General features: G+C 47.2%; 1 protein-coding gene across 1 annotated transcript in view; it reads right to left on the bottom strand.

Moving 5' to 3' along the window:
* The window catches only part of KCNQ3 (potassium voltage-gated channel subfamily Q member 3), a 314,443-nt gene that overhangs the window by 13,788 nt on the left and 278,961 nt on the right, over positions 1–21,694 (bottom strand). Inside the window, exons 9-12 of the mRNA XM_027063888.2 lie at positions 20,419–20,445; positions 4,783–4,985; positions 3,804–3,906; positions 1,422–1,553 (exon numbers count right to left, since the gene is read on the bottom strand). Coding sequence (XP_026919689.1) covers positions 1,422–1,553; positions 3,804–3,906; positions 4,783–4,985; positions 20,419–20,445 — 465 coding nt within the window. The remainder of the gene's footprint in view (positions 1–1,421; positions 1,554–3,803; positions 3,907–4,782; positions 4,986–20,418; positions 20,446–21,694) is intronic.

Below are 21,694 nucleotides of genomic sequence, written 5' to 3'. Positions count from 1 at the left end.
TGCCAGCAGGACTGGACTTGTGTCCACTGGAAATCTTACAAAGGCCAGGGAGCGAGCCTCCCACAGGGCTTTGGTCTCATGATGTCAGTTCTATGTCTTGACATCATATTGTCCTTCAGTTTTTTAAAACGGTTTTCACTAAATTCTATCCCGAAATCATTATTACACTATATTTTAACTAACTTGGATTTAAATAAAATTAAAAAATTAAAATAAAATAAAATAAACAACGTATGTGAATATTGACTGAAGTTGTAAAAAATATTAACATATTATTGTTACTGTAACATCTACGTTAAATAACATTAGGAAACACACACACAAATAAACGGTTTTTCTTATTAAAAGAATATTTTTAAAATTCATTAAAGATTTGATAAATTTAAAAACTGGAAAAAAAATCACATATGGACTCTTTCTCTCGGTACAGCCACTGTAATCCTCTGGCGGAAGACATAGTCCTTTTCTGTAGGTTCCCTATGGGGAGTACATGTATATATTTCTGAGTAAATGTATGTGCATGTGTTTTTGTAATCATATTGTATGTATATATTATTAGTGTCATAAGATCGATGCAGAGAATATATATCAACATAACCATTTGTATATACTTAAGCATATGTATATATGTCCGACTATTATTCGTAATCATATTGTGCATATATATATTCAAAGAGGACATAAGTTTTTAATCTCATCCTATACATTTTCTAAATGTCATTTGATGGTTGCATAACTTTTTAATGAGAGCAGACACCATTTTTTTCTTAATCAGTACTTATATAATTGGGGAAGTGGAGTGTGGTGTGTCAGACAGAACAGGAGTTGTGTAGCCAATTGGATCTCGTGTGACTTCCAGCTCTGCCACTGATTAATCTTGGGTAACTCCATTGCCCTTTGAGCTTTGGTTCTGTCATCAGTAAAAGGACACCCACAATGCAATACCTTATGAGGTTACAAAGGATTAGGCACATAGGTGTAGGTGCTCAACAAAAATGGTGGCAATTATTATTTGGGCATTGATGTGTTTCCATATTTTCACTATTAGAAATAACACTCAAACATTTTCAATATAGTGAAAAATTTGTATTTAGAATTGGGCAAATTGATATCATCTCAATCTTGTTGGCAACATCCAAAGTATAATAGTCAGGGGCTAGCCAGACATACGCCTTCTCTCCACCAGGACTGATTGGGGTGTTGACCTTGGCCAAGGTCAATGTCACAGAGCTTCTTCACGGCCTGTTTGGTGCTTGTCGGCCTTGATGTACACAGTGCTTGATGAATGTTTTTGTTCTTAAACTTTCTCCCCGGCATTCTGGATCATTTCTGAGGGCCTTTCACCCTAAGGTCTAGGCTCATCTGGCTTTGACTCCTTAGTGCTCAAGAGAGCATCATTCCTCTAGATGCCACTGTCTTACCTTGTCTGAAGGTACTTGATCCTGGAAAGCATGTCGAGATGTCCTGCAGAATACTGCTCAATCACATCCTTCACGTCGTAAGGCCTCAAAGTCTCCTTGAATTTTTTTTTATAGAGACGGAATTGTAGAATTCTGCAAGGTGAGGTAGAGACATTTGTGCTTCATCAGTAGAGAGAGAAGGAAACTATAATTCAAGTCTAACAAACTCAGGGGCAGGGAGAGAAAAGAACCAAAGAGAAAATGACTTGATGGTGGGAAGTTCCAACTCATGGTCCCGGTTCCCTTCAAACCACCCAGAATGAGGCTGACTAGTGCCTCTGGTCTTCATGATTACCTCCCTTCAGTCATCTGAATAACAATAAAATCATAGTAACAATAAGTGGTAACATTTACTGGGCATGCACTATAGGGCAGACACTGAGCTAAGTATGTTACGAACCATCTGCTAATAGATCAACTCGTAGATGGTGCGGCTGTGGTCCAGAGAGCTCCAGCATCCTCCCAGGGCCATCTGGCTAATAATGTCAGAGCTGTTCTCAAACCGAGGTTTGTATGCTGACAAGTGTCATGCTCTTAATCACTGTGACACACTGCCTTCTATTTGAGGACAGCTGACAAATTTCTTCTTCAACAGCCTCTTTAATTATTTGGCTTGTGAGCGCCTAAAAAAGAGGAACTAGCTTCTGTTCTCAGGTTTTCTCAGTAAAGTGGGGCACCTGAAACTCATAGATGCCAAACCCTCATCTCTATAATCCTGGGAACCAATAAAGGCACCCCAGATGGCTAATGTTCCTTGAAAACCCCATCACGGGGTCAACCCCCATCGAGCACGGCGTCCGTTAACACCCCTAATTGTAGGCCGGGGCTGGGAAACGCGGCCTACCCCAGGCCCCCGCTCCTCCTACTTGCGCACATCTCTTTCCGCAGGGCCTTCAGAGTTCCTTGTTTGTTATAGTCCACGGCAGCCTCTCAACACTATTTTGGCGTATTGATTCTGCCATCCAGTGTACGTGCCATCCTTTCCAACTGGGTGTCATTTGATAAGCCTGCCCTTTACACAGCTCGGTCAGCAGGGGGTGGCTCGAAGGCCAAATCTGCCCTACTGCCTGTGTTTGAAAGTAACGTTATGTTGGGACACAGCCACCTCCATTCACATATGTATGGTAAATGGCTGCATCTGTGTTACGAAGTCAGAGCTGAGTACTTGCAACAGGGTCAGACCTGTGACCCACAAAGTCTAAAATATTTACTATCTTCCTCTTCTTTAAAAAAAAAAACATTAATGTTTATTTATTTTTGAGAGAGAGAGAGAGAGCGTCAGAGGGGCAGGGAGAGAGGGATTCTGTGTCTACAGAATCCAAAGCAGGCTCCAAGCTCTGAGCTGTCAGCACTGAGCCCGACGCGGGGCTCAAACCCGCGAACCGTGAGATCATGACCTGAGCTGAAGTCGGACACTCAACTGACTGAGCCAGCCAGCCGCCCCACTATCTTCCTCTTTACAGAAAAAGTTGGCCAATGCCTGAACTAAGGCATCGATAAAAATTCTAAAAAGAACAGGGTAGAAGCCAGACCGTGGACCATCCCAGCAGAGACCTCTCTCCTGGTTGACACAGATTCATTCACTGGTTTTCTTTGAATAAGATCTTTCAACCAGTTATGAATCTAGGTAGCTGTGCTTTTGTCCAGCTGTATTTCTGTCACATTGCACATGGGGTGTCATGAGATGACAGGTCAACGGCTTTGCCGAGGTTCACATATTGTGACACTATTGTGCTTCCCTGATCTATGGGCTAGGACTCTGGCTGAAAATTTCCCAACTAATTCTTGGAGAATCCAACTTAGTTTCTAGAATTCACAGCCACCATTGTAGACTGTTTGTAAGCCCATATGCTGATCAAAGTTTTCCGTAAGTAAGCATTTTTTTTTTTTTTAATTTTCTTCTGGAATTCTGAGGCAAAACAAAAACTGGCCAGGGTAGATTATAGTCTCGTCTGACACACACACACACACACAAATCCTATAATTGACTATTTTGTTGAAAATATCAATGGATGAAGACAGATAAGAAAAGCTATTTTGGGTAAGGAGCCTATAAAGGAAGAAAACTCCATGTCAACATGCCCTTCCCCCTCTCCTGGCCAAAGCCAGACAAAAAGCATGACAATTAGAAATACCGTCAGGAGCCTGAGCAAGAGTTACCCAGGATGCCTTGCTGCTGTAGAGATCATTTTTCTTCCAGCAGCATCTCCCTTGGAGTACTGACATACTCTTGGACCTGATTCAGGAGTTACTCAAGTTCCCACACACCTTCCCAAAGCCAGTATCCTGTAGGAATTGAACTGGGGCTTGGGGAGGCCCACTGTGGGGAGGAAGGGGCCTCACCTGACGGCTCGGATGGCGGCCTTCAGGGTGGGGATCATCTCTTCGATGAGGAAGTCATTCCCGTAGGCCCTGTCTTCTGCCATGGGATCACCTGTCCCAGCATCTGGGAGGGAGACACACATATCAACCAGCAGGCCACGGCGCTTAGAAAGGCTTGGGGACCCCATTCAGTCAGAGCCTTCTAAGCTCAACCGCCAGAGTCCTTGCCCCCACTTCGTGAAACCACGTGGTGTTCTCCAGTTGTGATGCCATTCAGGCCTTCGTGGCATCTCCTATGCTCCAGACAGGAGTCAGAGATGCCCACGTTCAGGACTGTTGACTGGGGAGAAGGCCAGGAAGGCGGTGACGTGAGTTCTGTGGCCCTGAGTGACTTCTCAGAAGCAGTAGAGGGCATCCTCATGGGGCTTATGATCAGACACACCTGAGTCCAGATTCAGTCACTACCCTTGAGACCTTGTGGGGTCACTTTCTGAGCACTGCTTATCCTCCCTTGTCATAAGCACAAGGGACACACCGAGGTATTGTTCCCACTGCCACCTACTGGGCTCATTTCTATCACCTCTTCCCACCCCTTGGGGTGCTGAGGCCCCTGGGTCTCCAGATCACTCTGCACCTGGCCCCCTATGTCCTTCAAATTGACCTCCATGGCAATGCACCTCAATGTGGCTACGCTTTGGAACTATGGCAGTAAGCCCCAAGGCTCCCTGGAGGGGTCTGTGCAGACGAATGTGGGGATCCTGGAATAGAGAATAGCTACCTTGGGACCCCCCTGCTCCCTGAAGTGTGGGGATGTATTACAGGCGCCCCCAGCCCAGAGGACATGAATGGGATAAAGCAAGAAGTTGGTTCAGGAAGGGTGGAGACGGGCTACTCTGCAGACTGGACAGTATTCAACCGGGGAGGGAGGGAGGTGAGGAAGGGGCGGGCATGGCAAAGGGAGAAGTGGAGGAGACAGAGTGAGGGAGAAGACAGGCCTCACCTTCAGAGCTCTGCCAGAAAGCGTAGGCTTTCATGCGGAAGGCGGTGCGGAAGCGTTCTTTATTGTTTAAGCCAACAGGCTTTGGTTCTTTAGGAGGACTTTCTTCTATGGCATCTACATTCAGAGGGGTAAATAGCTTTCCTTTAGTATTGCTACCACGAGGATTAGAAAGGCGAACCCGATCCAAGAGACCCAGCTTTTGGCTACAAAATAAGCAAAAGTGAACAATTTTCCTCCTTGAGTGCAGGCTTTCGTAATCACCCGGCCCTCTCCATAAAGACTCACACATTGACCTCCACGTGTGATGGGGGAGGCGTGCCCTCAGGGCTCAATCTGCCTTAGCAGCTCGGGGTGGCACAGGGCTTGGCAATTTATAAGCCATGACACCTTGGGCACGTTTCTTAACCTCTCTGCACTTCCCTTTCCTCCTATGCTTAGGTGGAGCTCAAATGACATACGGGACATCAAGTGCCTGGCTCCCAGCAGCGGGTACCCGAGCCTCATGCCTTCCCCTGTCCCGTCATCTCTGCCTCCATAACTTCCTCCACTCCATGGTGCCCAGGTAGCAACTTTCACAGAAAAAGCCTTTCAAATGTTCCTCGAACAGTATAAACGACACGAATTACAGGAAGCAGGCACCCTAACCCGGTGGCCACAGACGCCCCCCAAGGATGGGACTTGGGAGGCGAAGCGGTCCCTAAGCCTGGATGGGGGAAAACACCATATCTTTACTCACTGAAATCAGCATATCTTTCAATTACGAATGTAGGCAATAAACCCCAGTACTATCCTCAGTGCCCCGGTCTCAACCTGTGTCGTCCACAACAGAAATCACAGAGCATTTGCTATCTGGTTCTCTCCAGGGACTGCTGTGCTCATAGTGTTTCAGAATTATGTCAGTATTCAAGCGGCCCCAGGTCTCATCATTAAATCCATCACCGAGAAACACAGACACGACTGCATCTCGGATGTGCATGTATTTTGACAGTTGTCAGTATAATCAGTGTCTTTTGTAACCGTATGCATTTCATTTATGAATTCAAGATGGGTATTCTGAGAAGGGGTCCCTGGACTTCCTCATACTGCCGAAAGTGTTCTTGGTTCCAACCGACCAAGCAAATGATTAATAAGTCCAACATAAAAAGCCCTTGTGCAAAAGCCAGCAGTGCCTGACTTGCATCCAACTTCACCCCTTGCCATCCAGGTGACCTTGGGCAAACCCGTGCCCTTTCTGAGACTCAGTTACCTCATCTTTATTATTTTTTTAAGTGTATTTATTTATTTTGAGAGAGAGAACATGCACACAAGCTGTGGAGGGGCAGAGAGAGAAAGGGAGAGACAGAGAGAGAATCCCTTGCAGGATTCTGTGCTGTCAGCACAGAGCCAGACGCGGGGCTTGAACTCACGAACCCTGAGATCATGACCTGAGTTGAAACCAAGAGTCAGACGCTTAACCGACTGAGCCTCCCAGGTGCCCCAGTTACCTCATCTTTAAAATGGGGACGACCACTCCCTGCTTCCCCCGGTTGCTATGAGACGATGTTTGTCAAGGATGTGGCACAGAGCTTGGCACGCAGTAGGTGACCTGTAAGTATTAATTTCTTCACTCTATTTCTCTACCTCCACCCCTCACCCTAGCGGGCATGAGGACAAAGGCCTTCTTTGCAGGACACCTACCAGAGAAAAGCCATCCTACAAGTTTTCGCACATCAATACACTCCACTCGGTGGCTTCCCCTCATTACCCTACACAGGGCCTGGCACACAGTAGGTGCACCGCGTACTTGTGGCATACATGGTGAGTGAGTGAATATGGGTTTTTGAAGAAGGCTCTGCATTGGCCTGAGCTGATTTAGTATTTCTAAGGAGTCGGGTTATGACAGCCCCGTGCTTCCTGCCAGGAGCTGCTGGTGTCTCTGTGGCTTGATGCAGTGGGAGAGGTCAAGGGCGTGGGGGCCACGGAGGAGGGTGGGACACTCCCCCTGCCCAGCAGGTGCCCCGCACTCTCTGGGCACCAGGTCCTCAATGGTAAGCGGGCCTAACAACACCTGCTGCATGGAGGCCTGGGGAGCATTACACGTGGTAACATCCATAATGCTTCCTGCCTCCAGCCTGGCGTAGAGAAGGCACGAGGATGCGTTTGGTTAACAAACACACAGATGAGTATACGGATGGGCGGTATGGCCCCCTCTGGATGGTTCTCTCTCACCCAGCGTTGTTACCTTAATAGTCTGACTGGGGTAGATTCAGGGGAACTCTAGGACACAGATGGCTTTATCCTCCCTGAGTCAAAGACAAAATTTTCGGAGTGGCTCTCCAGACCAGTTCTAGATGAATGACTGATAGGACAGGGCCTGTGGGCTAAAAATACTGGATGAGACAGAAAGTTGGCTGAACAGACAGAAGGCTTTCCAACCCAGGAGCTCAGTAAAAGGGGGACGTCAGGACAGTCTCTTCTCAGGTCTGCTTCTCCTTGTCTGCTGCCTACTGACCGTGTCTCACTATCCCGCCAAACAGATCCGTCCTCCCATCTGCACCGAGCCTCCTGCCCAGCCCTGAGTCCCCACAGCATGCCTAGGTGCGCCCACCTCCTCCAGCTGCTATGAGCCCTGCCTCCTGGGAGCCCCTCGTTGCCGGCTACTTTTAGAACGGCCTGAGCATCACCCGTCTTCCCTTGGAAATCAGGTACTCCCCACGTGGTCCAACGACACACTGCAGTGTGTCTAACACTGTGTCTAACACACCGTGTGCAGACCATGTGTTTCCACGTCGGCCCCCCCAGCCCCCGGAACGTGTAGTCCCCGTAAAGCAAAGACCCGGCCTGGTCATCTTTGAGCCCACGCCCTGCCCTTCCTGTTCAGGGTAGCCGTGAAAATCACGGTCTTTGGGACAATTCCAGTCCGCGTGGAAAGGTCCTGAAACACGTGACCTGAGACACACAAGTCATGGTCTCGGGCCCCAGCTCCTCCCACGCACAGTGACGATGGCCCTCGTTGCGAGGGGCCGCGTGAGGGTTACGTGAGGGGCTGCATGGAAAGTGCTTAGCCGACTTCTGGAATGAGGATTGGAGAAGCCTTCAGCAAATGCTGGCTGTCACCATTATCTCGGTAAATAATTCTCTTCCCTCAGAAGCCATAGAAGGCTAACGGATGGATAAAATTTCCTGAGCCACAAAAAAATCGTGTGTGTGTGTGTGTGTGTGTGTTTAATGAACTGAGATAAGTTCTCGGGGTTTATATATTATTTTACAGTGCTTCCTAATGCCAGTCTCACACACTCGTCATTATCACTGAATTTGACCTCTGCAGGAGGTAAGTATATGAGGAGCTTAATTCCAGATCGGCTAAGCAAGTCAAAAGTAATGGCAGCCAGGGGGTCCTGGCTCGAAATCTCAGCAGAAACGCCTGAGTGTTAGAAAGTTAATGAGAGGACCCTCTTGGTTCTATCTATGTAGGGATTTAGGATTTGCCCGTTTGACGTTTCAATGCTTCCTTGTAACCTCTCACAGTCTGAGTTGCTTTGGCGATGTTTACTTAACACGCCATGGCCACAGAGGACGGTTTACGAGAGAGAGATTCCCACAGCGTTCGGAACCCAGAGACATCAGGCACAATTCAGGAACCTCAGCTCTGATTTACTCCCGGCCATCACACCCAAGAGGGTTACGGAATTCTGCCTCCAGCAAAGTGGGTGATCAGCTTACTTCTTAATTGCATTGCCTGGGATCCGAGACCCTAAAGGATAATCAGATGCAAGGCAAAGTCCGCTGCTGAAACTCAAACCCATCTCTGCCCTTCTCCGTATGGATTTCTAGCACATAATTCAGGCCTTGTGCTTGGAGGGTCCTAGAGGTCTCCCAAGAAAAGCCTCCCTTGGGACTGACATCAGGTTTTCTTGGATAGCTGGGGCCCCTGATTTATCAAGTGCAGACAATTTTTAAATATGAATTAAACTGGAAATGGGGGTGCCTGGGTGGCGCAGTCGGTTAAGCGTCCGACTTCAGCCAGGTCACGATCTCGCAGTCCGTGAGTTCGAGCCCCGCGTTGGGCTCTGGGCTGATGGCTCAGAGCCTGGAGCCTGCTTCCGATTCTGTGTCTCCCTCTCTCTCTGCCCCTCCCCCGTTCATGCTCTGTCTCTCTCTGTCCCAAAAAATAAATAAATGTTGAAAAAAAATTAAAAAAAAAAACAAACTGGAAATGGATGTACTGGGGACAGGAAAGTAAAATCAAAGATTAAACTCTGCCCTGGCAACAGCCATTGCCCTGGGCTCCTGCCTCAGGTTACCCCATGCCATGGCCTGTACCCAGGAAAACCTTCATCCCTTCTTTTATCTAAATGATAAAAGAAAAGTCAGATTTTTCCTCTGAAACTTGGCCCAAACATCAGCCCCAAGGCTGGCTTGCCCTCTTGGTCCAAATACGTATCCATTCACCCACCCTCCCTCCCTCCCTCCCTTCCTTGTTTAAAGTTTATTTACTTATTTTGAGAGAGAACACACAAGCTAGGGAGGAGCAGAGAGAGAGAGAATCCCAAGCATATTCTACACTGCCAGCACATAGCCTGATGTGGGGCTTGAACCCACAAACTACGAGATCATGACCTGAGCCAAAATCAAGAGTCAGGCGCTGAAATGACTGAACCACCCAAGCGCCCCCCCCCCATTCACTATAGCTTTTTATGGGCTTTTCTCAACCATGGCACTTGGCCACCATAGTGAAATCTTTGACTTACTAGGGACTCTCTCCCCAAAGCAGTGGTTCTCAACCAGTGACAATTTTGCCCCCCAGTGGACATCTGGCAATATCTGGAGTCATGTTTGATTGACATAACTTGGGGAATGCTCTTGGCTTCAGGCGAGTTAAGGCCAGAGAAGCTGCTAGACATCCTACACACACACAGGGCAGCCCCTGATGATGAAGAATTATCCCACCCAAATTCCCACGTTATTGACACTGAGAAACTAAAAGGTAAGCTATTTGTCTGCAACCCACAGTTTGGTCAATTATCCAGCATCTAACATGGAACCTTGCACATTGTAAGCACTGAAAGCATTATCATGATATCGAACGAATGAAGGAATACAACATTTGATCTTCTGTTAATCAAATGCATCCAATCTCAGCTGAGAGAGGGAGTACTGTGTGGTGGAAAGAGTGGACTTTGGAGTAAGAGACCTGTGTTCAAACCTTTGCTTTGTAGTTAATATTTCAACTTTGGTCAAGTCGTTAGCTCTTACTGGTTTACTTTTTCCATCTGTCAAATAGAGCTAATGTTATTTATTTATTCAATGAGAATGCAGTCTACACCTGTAAGTGCTAGGCTCTTTGCTGAGAATACAGTGGTAACTGAAACAGTGGTAACTGAAACAGACATAGTTTCCGGCCTCCAGTGAGCTTATGATGAGGTCAGGAAAACACACAATAAGCAAATGATGCATACATTGCTAGAAATCTGACCAGGAAACAGAGAGGGCAGTAATGGAGTGTAACAGGAAGTCAGCTTAGGTGGAGTGGTCAGAGAAGGCCTTTTGGGTGGATGGGAAGACCAGTTAAGTAGCTGGTCCCTGGAGTTTGGGATTAAAATGATGGTGGCCCAGATGGTGAAGCTGAGACCTGATGGGTGAGAAGAGGCCAGGCCTCAAAGAAAAGGGATGAGCACTCCCTGGGCAGAAGAATCACATACAGGTGCAAGGGGCACAAGCACTGGGATTGTGTAGCGGAAGGGAGGCACATGATCAGAACATCGTGAGGCACAGAGTGGCATGAGGTCAGAGGCCAGATCGGCAGGGATTCTAGAAGTAGGATTCAGAATTAAGGATGGAAAATAGAAATTTCTTTTTGATTTTAAGGGCACTTGAAGGCCATCAAGAGTTTTGAGGAGAGTATATCGGCTCTGCATTTTTTCAAATGTTTATTCTGTTTATCTTTGAGGTGTGGGGGGGTCACATGCATATGAGCAGTGGAGGGGGACACAGAATCCCAAGCAGACTCTGTGCTATTAGACGTGGGGCTCAAACTCACAAACTGTGAGATCATGACCTGAGCCTAAACTAAGAGTCGGATGCTTAACCGATCAAGCCACCCAGGCGCCCCTCAGTTTTGCATTTAAAAAAGAACACCCATGTTCACAGCAGTGCTATTCACAATAGCCAGAGGTAGAAACAACCCAAAAGTCCATCAAGGAATGAAGAGATAAACAAAATGTGGTATATCCACATAATGGAATATTATTCAGTCTTGAAAAGGAAGGAAATTTGGACACATGCTGCAATTCATCTTGAAAATATTAAGTAAAGTGAAATAAGCAAGTGACAAAAAGATAAACACTATATGATCCCACTTGTTGACTCTAGAGGAGTCAAAGTCACAGAGACAGAAAGTAGAATGGTGGTGGCCCGGGGCCGGGAGGAGCGGAAAATGGGGAGTTGTTTTCAATGGATGTTTTTAATTCCCCACCCTCCTCATGTCACCTTCGTTGGGCATGTGTGTCCTGGAAAAGCTAATACAATTTCAATTAAAAAAAAAAAAACAAGAGAAAAACAAAAGTTGAAGTTTGGGATGTGTCAGGAAGGAAGGCATCCTGTCAAACAAACACTTACAGACCTTGCCTTTCTTATCTGAAGCTACAATCCCTAAAATGGTTTCTGGGACACAGAAACGTCTTAAAAAATAGTCGTTGAAAAAGAGGATGGAGTCTACGGCCATACCACCCTGAACGCGCCCGATCTCGTCTGATCTCAGAAGCTAAGCAGGGTTGGGCCTGGTTAGTACTTGGATGGAAGGGAGAAAAAGAGGACAGATGGGGGCGCCTGGGTGGCTCAGCTGATTGAGTGTCTGACTCTTGATTTCAGCTCAGGTCATGATCTCATCATGGGGCAGAGCCCTGAGTCAGGCTCTGTGCTGACAGCTGGAAGCCTGCTTGGGATTCTCTCTCTGCCCCTCTTCTGCACTCTCTCTGTCTCTCAAAAGAAATAAAGAAATAAATGTTAAAAAAAGAGGATAGATGGATGGGTGATGAATGAATGGATGGTGAACAAACCAGGAGTAGAGTCACTGCAGCACAGTGACACAGAAGACTGCACAGAAGACTCTTCTGGAAGAAGCGGTCAATCAGTCTCATGTGATTTGTTGTGAAAGCCCCATGAGCACAGACTGAGTGACCAGCACAGAGCAGCCCATCCCACCTACAGGGGTTAAAGCCCTAATTTTTCCCCTTCTCTCCTTCATTCTTTCACTTTCCATCTCTCCAGATGGAAAGGGTGGGGCCTTACACAAGCTATGCAGCCTGCTTTCAGAAGGCTCCTTTAGCACCATGGTCTGTCCCAAGAAAGACAGAGAAGACAAAGAGGTAAAAAAACAAACAAAAAACACCTGTCACCATCCATGGGCCAAACCTTTGAGGCTTTGGTGTCCTATTTTTTTCTCTCTGAGAAAAGACCATGGATGAACGTTGCTATCTCGACTTTGTTTCTTTAAATAGTAGATCTTAACTAGGGATTAGACAACGATGAAGGTGGAGTGGCATTAGGGGCTGAGGCGTGACATGGCCTCCATTGCATCAACACTGAGGAAGACAATGGCAATCTCTCTAGGCTCTCACACCATTCATAGTAGAGCTGGGAGAACCAAGTAACTCATATACTTTGTGACTAGCTACAAAGTAAGTTTCCCTGTAGAGAAATGAAGACTCACTTATTTATGCCTTTTGTGAATTTTCCTTGGGACATCTGCATGCCCGTCTTCTTTACAGAGTTGGCATTCCTGGGGATTTCTCATATAGAAATAGATGGCCTGTGGAAAGATCATAGGCCTAGGGACCCAATGCTTGTTAGCCTGAAGGATGAAAGCATGAAGGACGGAAGGGACAAAATTAAGGTCTTAATCCCTCTCCTAGCCTGGTGAAAAGGCACTAGCCCTTGACAGATGAAAGCAAAGTGCCTCTGTGGATCCTTTCCTGATCTCCTGCTATAGGTAGAACTCTGAGCTCTCTTCCTTTGTTGTTCTCTCTATCCTTGTGTCTGTAACATTCCCATAGCAGCACCCTCAACACTACACTGCTCCTCTTTGGTTGAAACCTCTGCCTCCCCACTAGACAATGAGTTCCAATTTTCTGGGAATCTTCAGGGCCTAACATGAAGCAGGGCTGTTAAAGAACTGAAGGGAGGAAGGAAGGACAGAGGGTAAGAGGGAGGAGAAAAGTATTGCAGGGCTAGGATTCGAACCTATATTGATGTGCCTCCTATACCAGACCTGAACAATGTGGAAAAGAATGCAGACACAGAAACCTAGAAGTGGGGATGCCAATCAGGAAAATAATAGTGATAACAATAAAAGCAAACCCTATGTAGTACTCATCATGGGTAAGACTCTCTTCTAAGCATTGAATTCTCACAATAGTGCTAGGAGGTAGGTACTCTCACCATAACTATTATATAGATGGGGAAACTGAGGCAGAGAGGTTTGGCAATGTGTCCAAGATAATGTACTCAAGATTCTTAAAATGACCCATAACTCACAGTGTCCATCACACCAAAATAACATGGGTCCAATTCTGCTGCCATGGCCACAGACTCATAGCATACAGGACCTGAAGTGGCTTAGGGATCCCCTATTCCAACCTCTTCCTTCTAGTGATGAGGCAGCCTAGGCCAGGTGACTGGGGACTTCTGTATAGGTTGAGAAAGAATGGGGACAGATAAAGCAGGGAGGAGGAGGCAAGATCGTGACCGGGTTGGCTGTTGGGCTATAGCAACAGCTTCACGACTTGGAAATAACCCTGTTGTGTTCGTCTAGTTCTCTCTCATCTGGAGAGGTTTGCAAAGTTAGCTGGGCCAATGGCCTACTTGGAGTCCTCTGATCCAGTGAATCTGGGAAAATCTATAAGCACGATTCGGGGACATTTACAGCTGGTACTCGGAGGACACACAGACTCACACACTGATGTGAGGTCTCTCTGTTGCTCATCTAAAAGAATTGCTTTCTTCCATGTATCCAAATCTCATGTATGAGTAACATGCCAATTGGCCAGCACTCATCTCTAGTGAGCATTTGCTATGTACTGGGCCACAGGTACCATTCCAACCAGCCCATGAGGCTGTTCCTATTATTATCCCCACTTCACAGATAAGGACATGAGGACATGAGAGGCTGCTTGAGTTGCTCAAGATCACACAGCTAGTAAGTAGGGCAGCCAGGCATTGAGGTCTGATGGTCTAATTCTGGAGTCTGTTCCCAGCTCCTGTTGCTATGACTACCTCCTAATTCCACCAACTGATTATTTTTAGTCCCTGGTTAAAGAGGAGAGGACCACAGATCAGGAGGGAGCCAGGTAGACATAGGATCCAATTCTATTTGTGCGATTTGGGCTGGGATTTGTGTAAGTTGTTTCACCTTGCTGAGGCTTTGTGTCTTCATCTGTGTAGGGGATATTGGACTCTAACTCTCATAAATGTCCCTCTCAAAATCATGCATCCTGGATCTGCTCAGACAGCTTCCTACCTTGTATGCAAGCAAATTGTGCTTGCCTTTGGCAAGTGTGAAAGGCTGAAGTGTGTTCCCCAAAAGATATGCCCAAGCCCTGACCTGATAGCTATAATGTGACCTTATTTGGAAACAGTCTTTTTGGATGTAATCAAGTTGAGACATACTCATACTGGAGTAGGGTGAGCTCTTAATCCAACAATTTGTGTCTTTATAAGAGAAAGGAATGGGAGGTTTGGGTGCAGAGAGACACAGATGCACACAGAGAGAAGAAGGCCACGTGGAAATGGAGGCAGAAAATGGAGTGTTGGGTCCGCAAGGGTAAGGAAGGCCAAGGATTACTAGCAACCACGAGAAGCTAGGAAGAGGCAAGGAAAGGTTCTTCCCCCACAGCCACTGGAGGAATATGGCTCTTGATTCCTTGATTTCTTGACATCTTGATTTTGGACGTCCAGGCTCCAGAACAGTGAGAGGATAAATTTCTATTGATTTAAGTCGCTCAGTTTGTGGTCATATGTTATGGAATCCTCAGGAAAAGGCAGCAAAAACGAGGGCACAGTGGGTGCATGAGGACTGTTTTTAGTCTGATAACCAAGCCAGAGAGCTGCAACACATTTTTGTGTGCTACGGAATGATGCGCTCATAGGTAGACAGGGGCTACAATGAAGGGTAGGGAGGACCATCTTTTTTGCATACTTTAGCAGAGCCATAAATATGGAATGTCCACACAATTAGAAGAATTGAGAAGAAATCTCTGGTCCTCTACCAGCTTTTCCCCATGGAAAGAGGCGAATTATCTGATTATGGGGTGTGTGAAATAACCATTGACTCATCTTCTTGATTGGGTGAGCTTCTGTATTGAAGGTCAGTTCTGTATTCAAGGTCATACGTGGTCTCTCTCTGGTTGTCAGTGCTCCATGGGGTCAGACAAGCAATGGCCCCAGGTGTCTGGCTGGGAGAGTGTCTGTTCTGTGTGGCTGATCCTAAGGTCAAACGTAGTGGGAAGTGTTAGGACATTCACTCTTGCTCCCAGAGCCAATCCTGCTTTGCCCAGCAAATGTGGCCTATATTTTGATCTGTTTTGGATTCCTATTTCCCAATTAGCTCATAATTCAGAGACACTCCCCCACATTCCAAAAAGAAAACTGAGACTAAGCCCTCAGGGCATGTTGGGGATCACTCTGGGGTTAAACGAAATTGGTCCAAGTCTTACTCTGCAGCCTGGGACCAGTGTTTCAGGGGCTGCACAGCGGGACAAAATATTAATAGCTATGGAATTGTGTCCAAGACTCTTATTTTGCTCTCGGTAACAATTTTCCCATCAGTAAAATTAGGGGATTGGATTCACTGATCTCTAAATTCCTGCATACCTTTAACAGTCTTCGATTCTAGGGCGTGGAAAGAGATTTATTGCCCACATCATCTGTCACCCTGTGAGATCAATTTCATGGGGCCAACGTCACAGGGAGGAAGTAACATGTGAAACATACCTCCTCTCATGGCAGGAACTCCAGCCACAGAGAGCCAAGGAAGAGTAGAAGAAAACAAAACAAGCCAAAGGGGACACCCGCGGTGACTGAGTACAGTTACCTAACTGCTCCCAATGACTTGAAACTACCAGCCGAGTGGCTGGGTCCACACATCACGGAGCCAGATGAACCAGATCCAGTTTTGTTCCTGCTACCATCTAGCTGCAGGACCGTGTGCAAATCACTTGCCTCTCTGAACCTCAGGTTTCTCATCCATAAAAAAAGAGATTCAAAATAGTTATCTTCCCTATCAGGGCAGCTATGAGGGCTAGATGTGCTGAGAACTTTACCTGGCAAGCAGTAAGCCTTCTTCATAAATTCTTGTGATTGTATTTAAATTCTCTGACTCAAAGGATGATCCTCTACTAAATGTGAGAGCTCTGCAATGGGAAGGATATAACAAGATAGGAGATAAAGAAGATGGCTCAGATGAACATACTCCCTCTCCAAAGATGGCTACAGAAGAGCCGAGTCCCGGACGCCGCTGTTCAGATTGAATTGTTTGAAAATACAAAGTAAACAGTATGGCTCAAGCAAGCAGTTGCTGTCAACACAGTTACCTGTTTTGAAAATTCACAAAAACACGATTTTCTATGAGACAAATGCCTCTAATTATCGGCTCTGCTGCATGTCTACTGAAGAGTTGCAATTGATGTTTAAAGTGATGTTCCTACCATAAACTACCAGTCTTTTCTGGAATCATCCATAGAATAAATGAGCCTCAGTATGGTCTTTTGTTGATGTTCTTTAATGCAGTATTATTTTTAGGCACTTGAAAATTTTCAGGTGGAATTTATGCCTGTCATGGGCAGCTTCGTATTTGTCTGCTTTGTGTTTCGTCCCCGATACGCTGGGGAAAAGGACACTGTTCTGCTGGGGTACTGATTCCTGCCAACTTCAAGCAAGTGACTCTACTGTGAGCTGTCAATCATAGCATCTTGAACCCACACTAACAGGTGGATACAGGACCCAGAGTTTGGTCAGTAGTAGCCTCTTTCTCTCTGGGTCATATAGATTGTCCGAGGCATGAGTATGTGACCCAGACTGGGTCAATCTAAGTGCTTCCCTGGGGTTTCTCAAACTGGAGTTGAGTGAAGGACAGATACAGAAAGAGGGAAAAATAGGTGGTCATGGGGCTGCTTGCATCCGCATAGTCATCAGTATGCAGAAGGGCAGCAAGAGAGTGAGACCAGAAAGAAGTGGGGATGAGAGAGGAAAAGAGAAATTCCAGAAGACTTCCATTCCTTGTTTCCTGGGGATCTCACCCTCTTCGTTGGGTGACTATGTGAGCCATTACATTTCCCTCTTAGTCCAAGGTAGTTTCGACTGTGTCCATGACACTTGTAGAATAAAAGTTTGACCATCCATCCATCCATCCACCCATTCACCCACCCACTTTTTTCAGTACGCTAACCATGTCTTTTCAGTAAGCTAACCATGTCTCAGGCTGTGTTCCAGGCATTGTTTTAGGTGCCAGAGATAATGCAGTGAACAAAACAGAGCCCAACCCCTTGGAGGCATTTTATCTAGTACAGAAGGCAAACGAGAAACAAATACATAGTATATTAGATAGTCATCAATGCTAACAACGATAATGAAGTAGGATTAAGGGCATAGAGACTGATGGGGTGTGGGTAGAGGGTCAAAGAGGGGCTCTCTCAGGAGGTGACATTAGACAGAGTCCCAACTGAAGTGAAGGACTGAGCTATATGAAAAGATGAGATAGGAGATCCTGGCCAAGAGAGAACAAATGCCAAGTTCATGTGTCTGTGAGACTCACTGAGCTCATGCTCTACCCCTGGGTACAGGAGGGCATGGCAATCCAATGTGCCGCAGTGGGCCGCAGCCTGATACGATCTGGTCCAGTCACACAGACCCACCCTCCAAATCCCCACCTTGGCTACTTCTGTGCTTGGCTAAGGTGCTAGTTAACTAAATGCCTGAGCTCAGTCTCTACACAAGTAAAATGATGGTACAAAACTCCCTTCATTAAGTCAGTTATTTATTCATTCAGCAAATATACTTCAGGCTCCGTGTTAGCTCATGGTCTAGAGAGGATGAGAGATCTAGTTTTGACTAAATACAAAACAAAAGCTTTCATAGGGAAATTCTGAGTCCTACCTGGGGCACCATGAGTGGTACAAAGGGGTGAGGGTGTGTGTGTGTCAGCTGCCTCTGTTTTTATAAGAATTAATTAAGACAACCTAGGAAAAGTGCTCAGCTCCTCATAAGCCCACAATAGAAGCTGGTTCTCTTCCTTCTGATTAGCCTCAGAATCACAGATCCCGAGAAGCATAAAATGATCCAAGCCAACCTCCCAGCCATTGTAGGAAGTCAGTGGGACCAAGGTTCCTCAAACAAGTCTGCACGAATCAAAGCAGTCAACGTGGCCCCGTCCTCAGCACTAGAGAAGCTCATCTCTGTGTCGACCCTCTGAGGTGTGTGTGGGGGGACAGGCTTAGTGAGCAACCATGGGCTTGAGCTCTTTCCATTAAGTTGACGAACTTCCTTTTTCTTACCCCAATGCAGAACCGAGATATGTTAAGTCACAGAGAACAGAACACTTACATCAGCCCAACGAATAAACAGAAGTGTGGACCACCCATGCTTGGAGGGGACAAGGAGATGAACTCCAATCTGGTTTTGGCTATTTAAAAAGCAATGAGTAAGACTGAAACACCAGTTAGCCGGAAACTTGTTGAAGACGCTAACACAAAGGTGGAAAATGGCCATCAGCGAGCAAACGTCGCATGCACATGTCCACTGCTGACCACTCTCTCACCCTGCTCCCTGCCCTCTGGGGTCAGGGAATGGATGTCTCCATCGACAGTTCACCTGTAACATCCTCTAGGTCTCACGCCCGGCCTCCCGGCTGTAATCACACCTGGTAGTTCACCTGTCAATCTGTCAGCCAACCCGTTTGCTGTGCAAACCCAAAATATTTGTGCCTGAGCCTGGACGAGGGGGACCGAGTGGCTTATGTAACTGACCTCGTTCTTCTTCCCCGGGGAGGATGAGCCAGCAAACACCTGGGAACTCTCACCCTGAGAAATCGTGAAACACGTTTTCCTTCCGCATCCCTAACGGAGCTCTGGAGAGGCGCATGAACATCTTGCTGAGACTCCAGACAGCCCCTTTCTGAGGACCGGGGCGGCATCCCTAGCAAAGCCTCAGAAGGCATCTACCCAGGCTCTCATGAAGCCGGAAGCGCATAATCCAATGCAATTTGGCTGAATCTTGTTCGGTCTGTAGAGAAAAGGCTCTCAGGTGGATGTGGCAATTCACTTACAGCGTCAATGCCTGCATGATGCAGGATGCAAAACCCTGTTGGTCACGAGAGAAGGAGAGGACAAGTACCCCTCTGGCAGTCTTGAGACCCGCAATTTGGGGTGAGTCTGCCCTCTTCTATGAAGGGCGCCTCGGCTTCTACACATGTATCTGGGAGAAGATATCTGAGGTCTTTCCGCCTGCCTCTGTAACCTGCCACAGCTGCTCTAGCAAATGTCCCCTGAGGTGGTCATTGTCATTCATTCCTGCCCTCCTCTACCATCTCCCCCAACGTCCCTACAGTCCAAACCAGGTCCAGGCAAGAAACACTCCATCCTTTCGAAAACACGCACAAAAGAGCCAGGAAGTCATAGCTGTTCTGTATGTGATTTAACTGGTGTGTCTGTCACTGTTTCTCCCAAGAGGAATTATGTCTGGGATGGGACCCCATCATGGACTCCATTCAAAAGGATTTGACTCAGCCTCCCAAAGGTCACTGTCTTCAAGTATTCCCCCTATCATGTGGCCCAGGGTCCTGCTACCCTCTCTACCTGAATTCTGTCAGTTCTAGAAGGACAGATGTTGAACTTAGTGTCCAGGAGACTGCAAGGCCTCACAAGTAGTTGCTCAACATAACAGATTAAATGACATCTGTATTTATAGTTATTAATATTTATAAATATATAACTTAACTGACGTTTGTGAGAGGTTATCTTTTTTTTTTACAGTCTCGAGTAGGGTCCATAGTGTCCCTGATATTGTGACATCTTCTTGACAGGGAGAGAGAAGGGAGGGGCACACAAGTACTCATAATCCAGAAGCCCAACCTGCCTCTGCAGCAGTCTGTAGTGAGCATGGTTTACTGGGGATCATGAATTAGTCTTGATTCACTTTTTGAGGAGCCGTGTGTGAACCCAAGAAGCAAGTGAAGCAATATCCAATGGAAAGAATGTGGTCTTAATAGTCAGACCTGAGTCCGAATGTTGATCTTGCGTCTCAAGAGCTGTGTGACCCAAGAGGGATAACTCAAACTCTCTGAGCCTCAACCTCAACCCATAATCGGGGGTACCCGGGACTGTCTTACACTGCGGTTGTGAGGACGAAATGAGACAAACATAGGCGGGACTCCAGGCACAGAACTGTGTCTTGCTCACTAAGTGCCTGTGGCTGTGATCACAGGTGAGTTGTCCTTGAGTAAATTCACATGGAAACGGCAGAGGAATATGGTGGTCAGCGACGGCAGCGAGCCCCGAACTCTGCCTCATAACTGGCATGCTGCCCCGGGGCCCTCCGCCATATTGAACCGGACCCTCTGTCCCGCCATGGTGGTGGGAAGAAGGCGATGCGTGATCAGAAACGTACCTGGCTGCAGCTTCCAGCTGTTCTTTCCTAGGAGGGGACGAGAAAGAAAAACATAAAGAAAGTGTAAATTACACGAACAGCCTCCCCTCTCCCCACAATGTGCCGGAAGCTTCCCTTTGACGAAGATGGCGGTGCTCAGTGGAGCCGTAGGACAAGATGGTGAACGCGCCTGGGACCCAGTGAGCGGGAACGGGTTTCCCCAGCCAGACCCCAGGCCCTGCCGCAAGGGTGTGGCTCTGCATTCTCGGGCCTCTTCCGGGCCGCTGTTTGTTTCCTCACCCAGAGCATGGCTGCTGAGCACTTCCTCTGGCCCAGGCCTTGTGCTGGGCTCAGGGGATTTGTGTAGCAGTGGGGACAGGCCAGGAAACCAGGAATTTCGTCACTCAGCAGCCACACACCCCATCGCTCTGTCACCACCACGCCATCATAGTCGACCTCACCACCATCATCGCTAATACTTATTGAGCAATAATTATTAGGCAGATACCATGTTAAGTTATTTTTATAGATCGACTCATTTAATCCTCAAAACAACTCTATGAGGGAAGTGGTATTATCGTTCCCATTTCCCTGCTGACAAAACTAAAGCACGGAGAGGTTAAGAAAGCTGTTCAAGGTCTTACAGTAGCAGAAGTAGGAAGGAGTAGGAAGTAGCAGACTCAGGCTTCCAACCCAGGGGAAGCCCACCGTCCTGACCACGAGGCCACGTGGGGTATGCACACATTCCAGACTCTGAGCCTTTGCCCAGGCTCTGCCCAGAACTGTATTGCTAATTCTTCAAATTCCAGCCAGAGGGGTCCCTCCTGGAGTTTCTTACCCAAAGCCCCAGGGTCTAGGCTGAATCTCTTTGCACACGGCACTGTGCTCTGATCACACTGTTTTATAATTGCCTGGTAGTCTGTGAGCTGCTTGGAGCAGGCCCTCTGTCGTTCCCAGCCCTGCCATCTGAGCACCCAATACCCTGGCACATGGTAAAGGCACAATAAATACTGAATGAATAAGTGGACTATGGGAGAAATGGGGAGAGAATACGAAGCATCATGGCAGAGAAGCAGAGGGACAAGCTGGGGGGTTTCCAGCTCAGGGCTCAGCTCCCAGGCGGAGTCCCAGGTGGCCTTGGGCAGGTCACTTCCTCTGGGCCCATCTCTCTGCCTGAAGCATGTGCACAGAAAGCGCTCTGCCTTTCTAGAATGCTCTGGATGTCTGACTCTGGAGGTGGGGAGAACATTGAGAGGAGAAGAAAAGGGTGGGGGTGGGTGGAGGCCAAGAGGTGCGC

The sequence above is a fragment of the Acinonyx jubatus genome, chromosome F2 (assembly GCF_027475565.1).
Source record: "Acinonyx jubatus isolate Ajub_Pintada_27869175 chromosome F2, VMU_Ajub_asm_v1.0, whole genome shotgun sequence".
Taxonomy (NCBI): Eukaryota; Metazoa; Chordata; class Mammalia; order Carnivora; family Felidae; genus Acinonyx; species Acinonyx jubatus.
The sequence above is the reverse complement of the archived record's forward strand: the minus strand, read 5'-3'. Positions and strand labels throughout refer to the sequence as shown.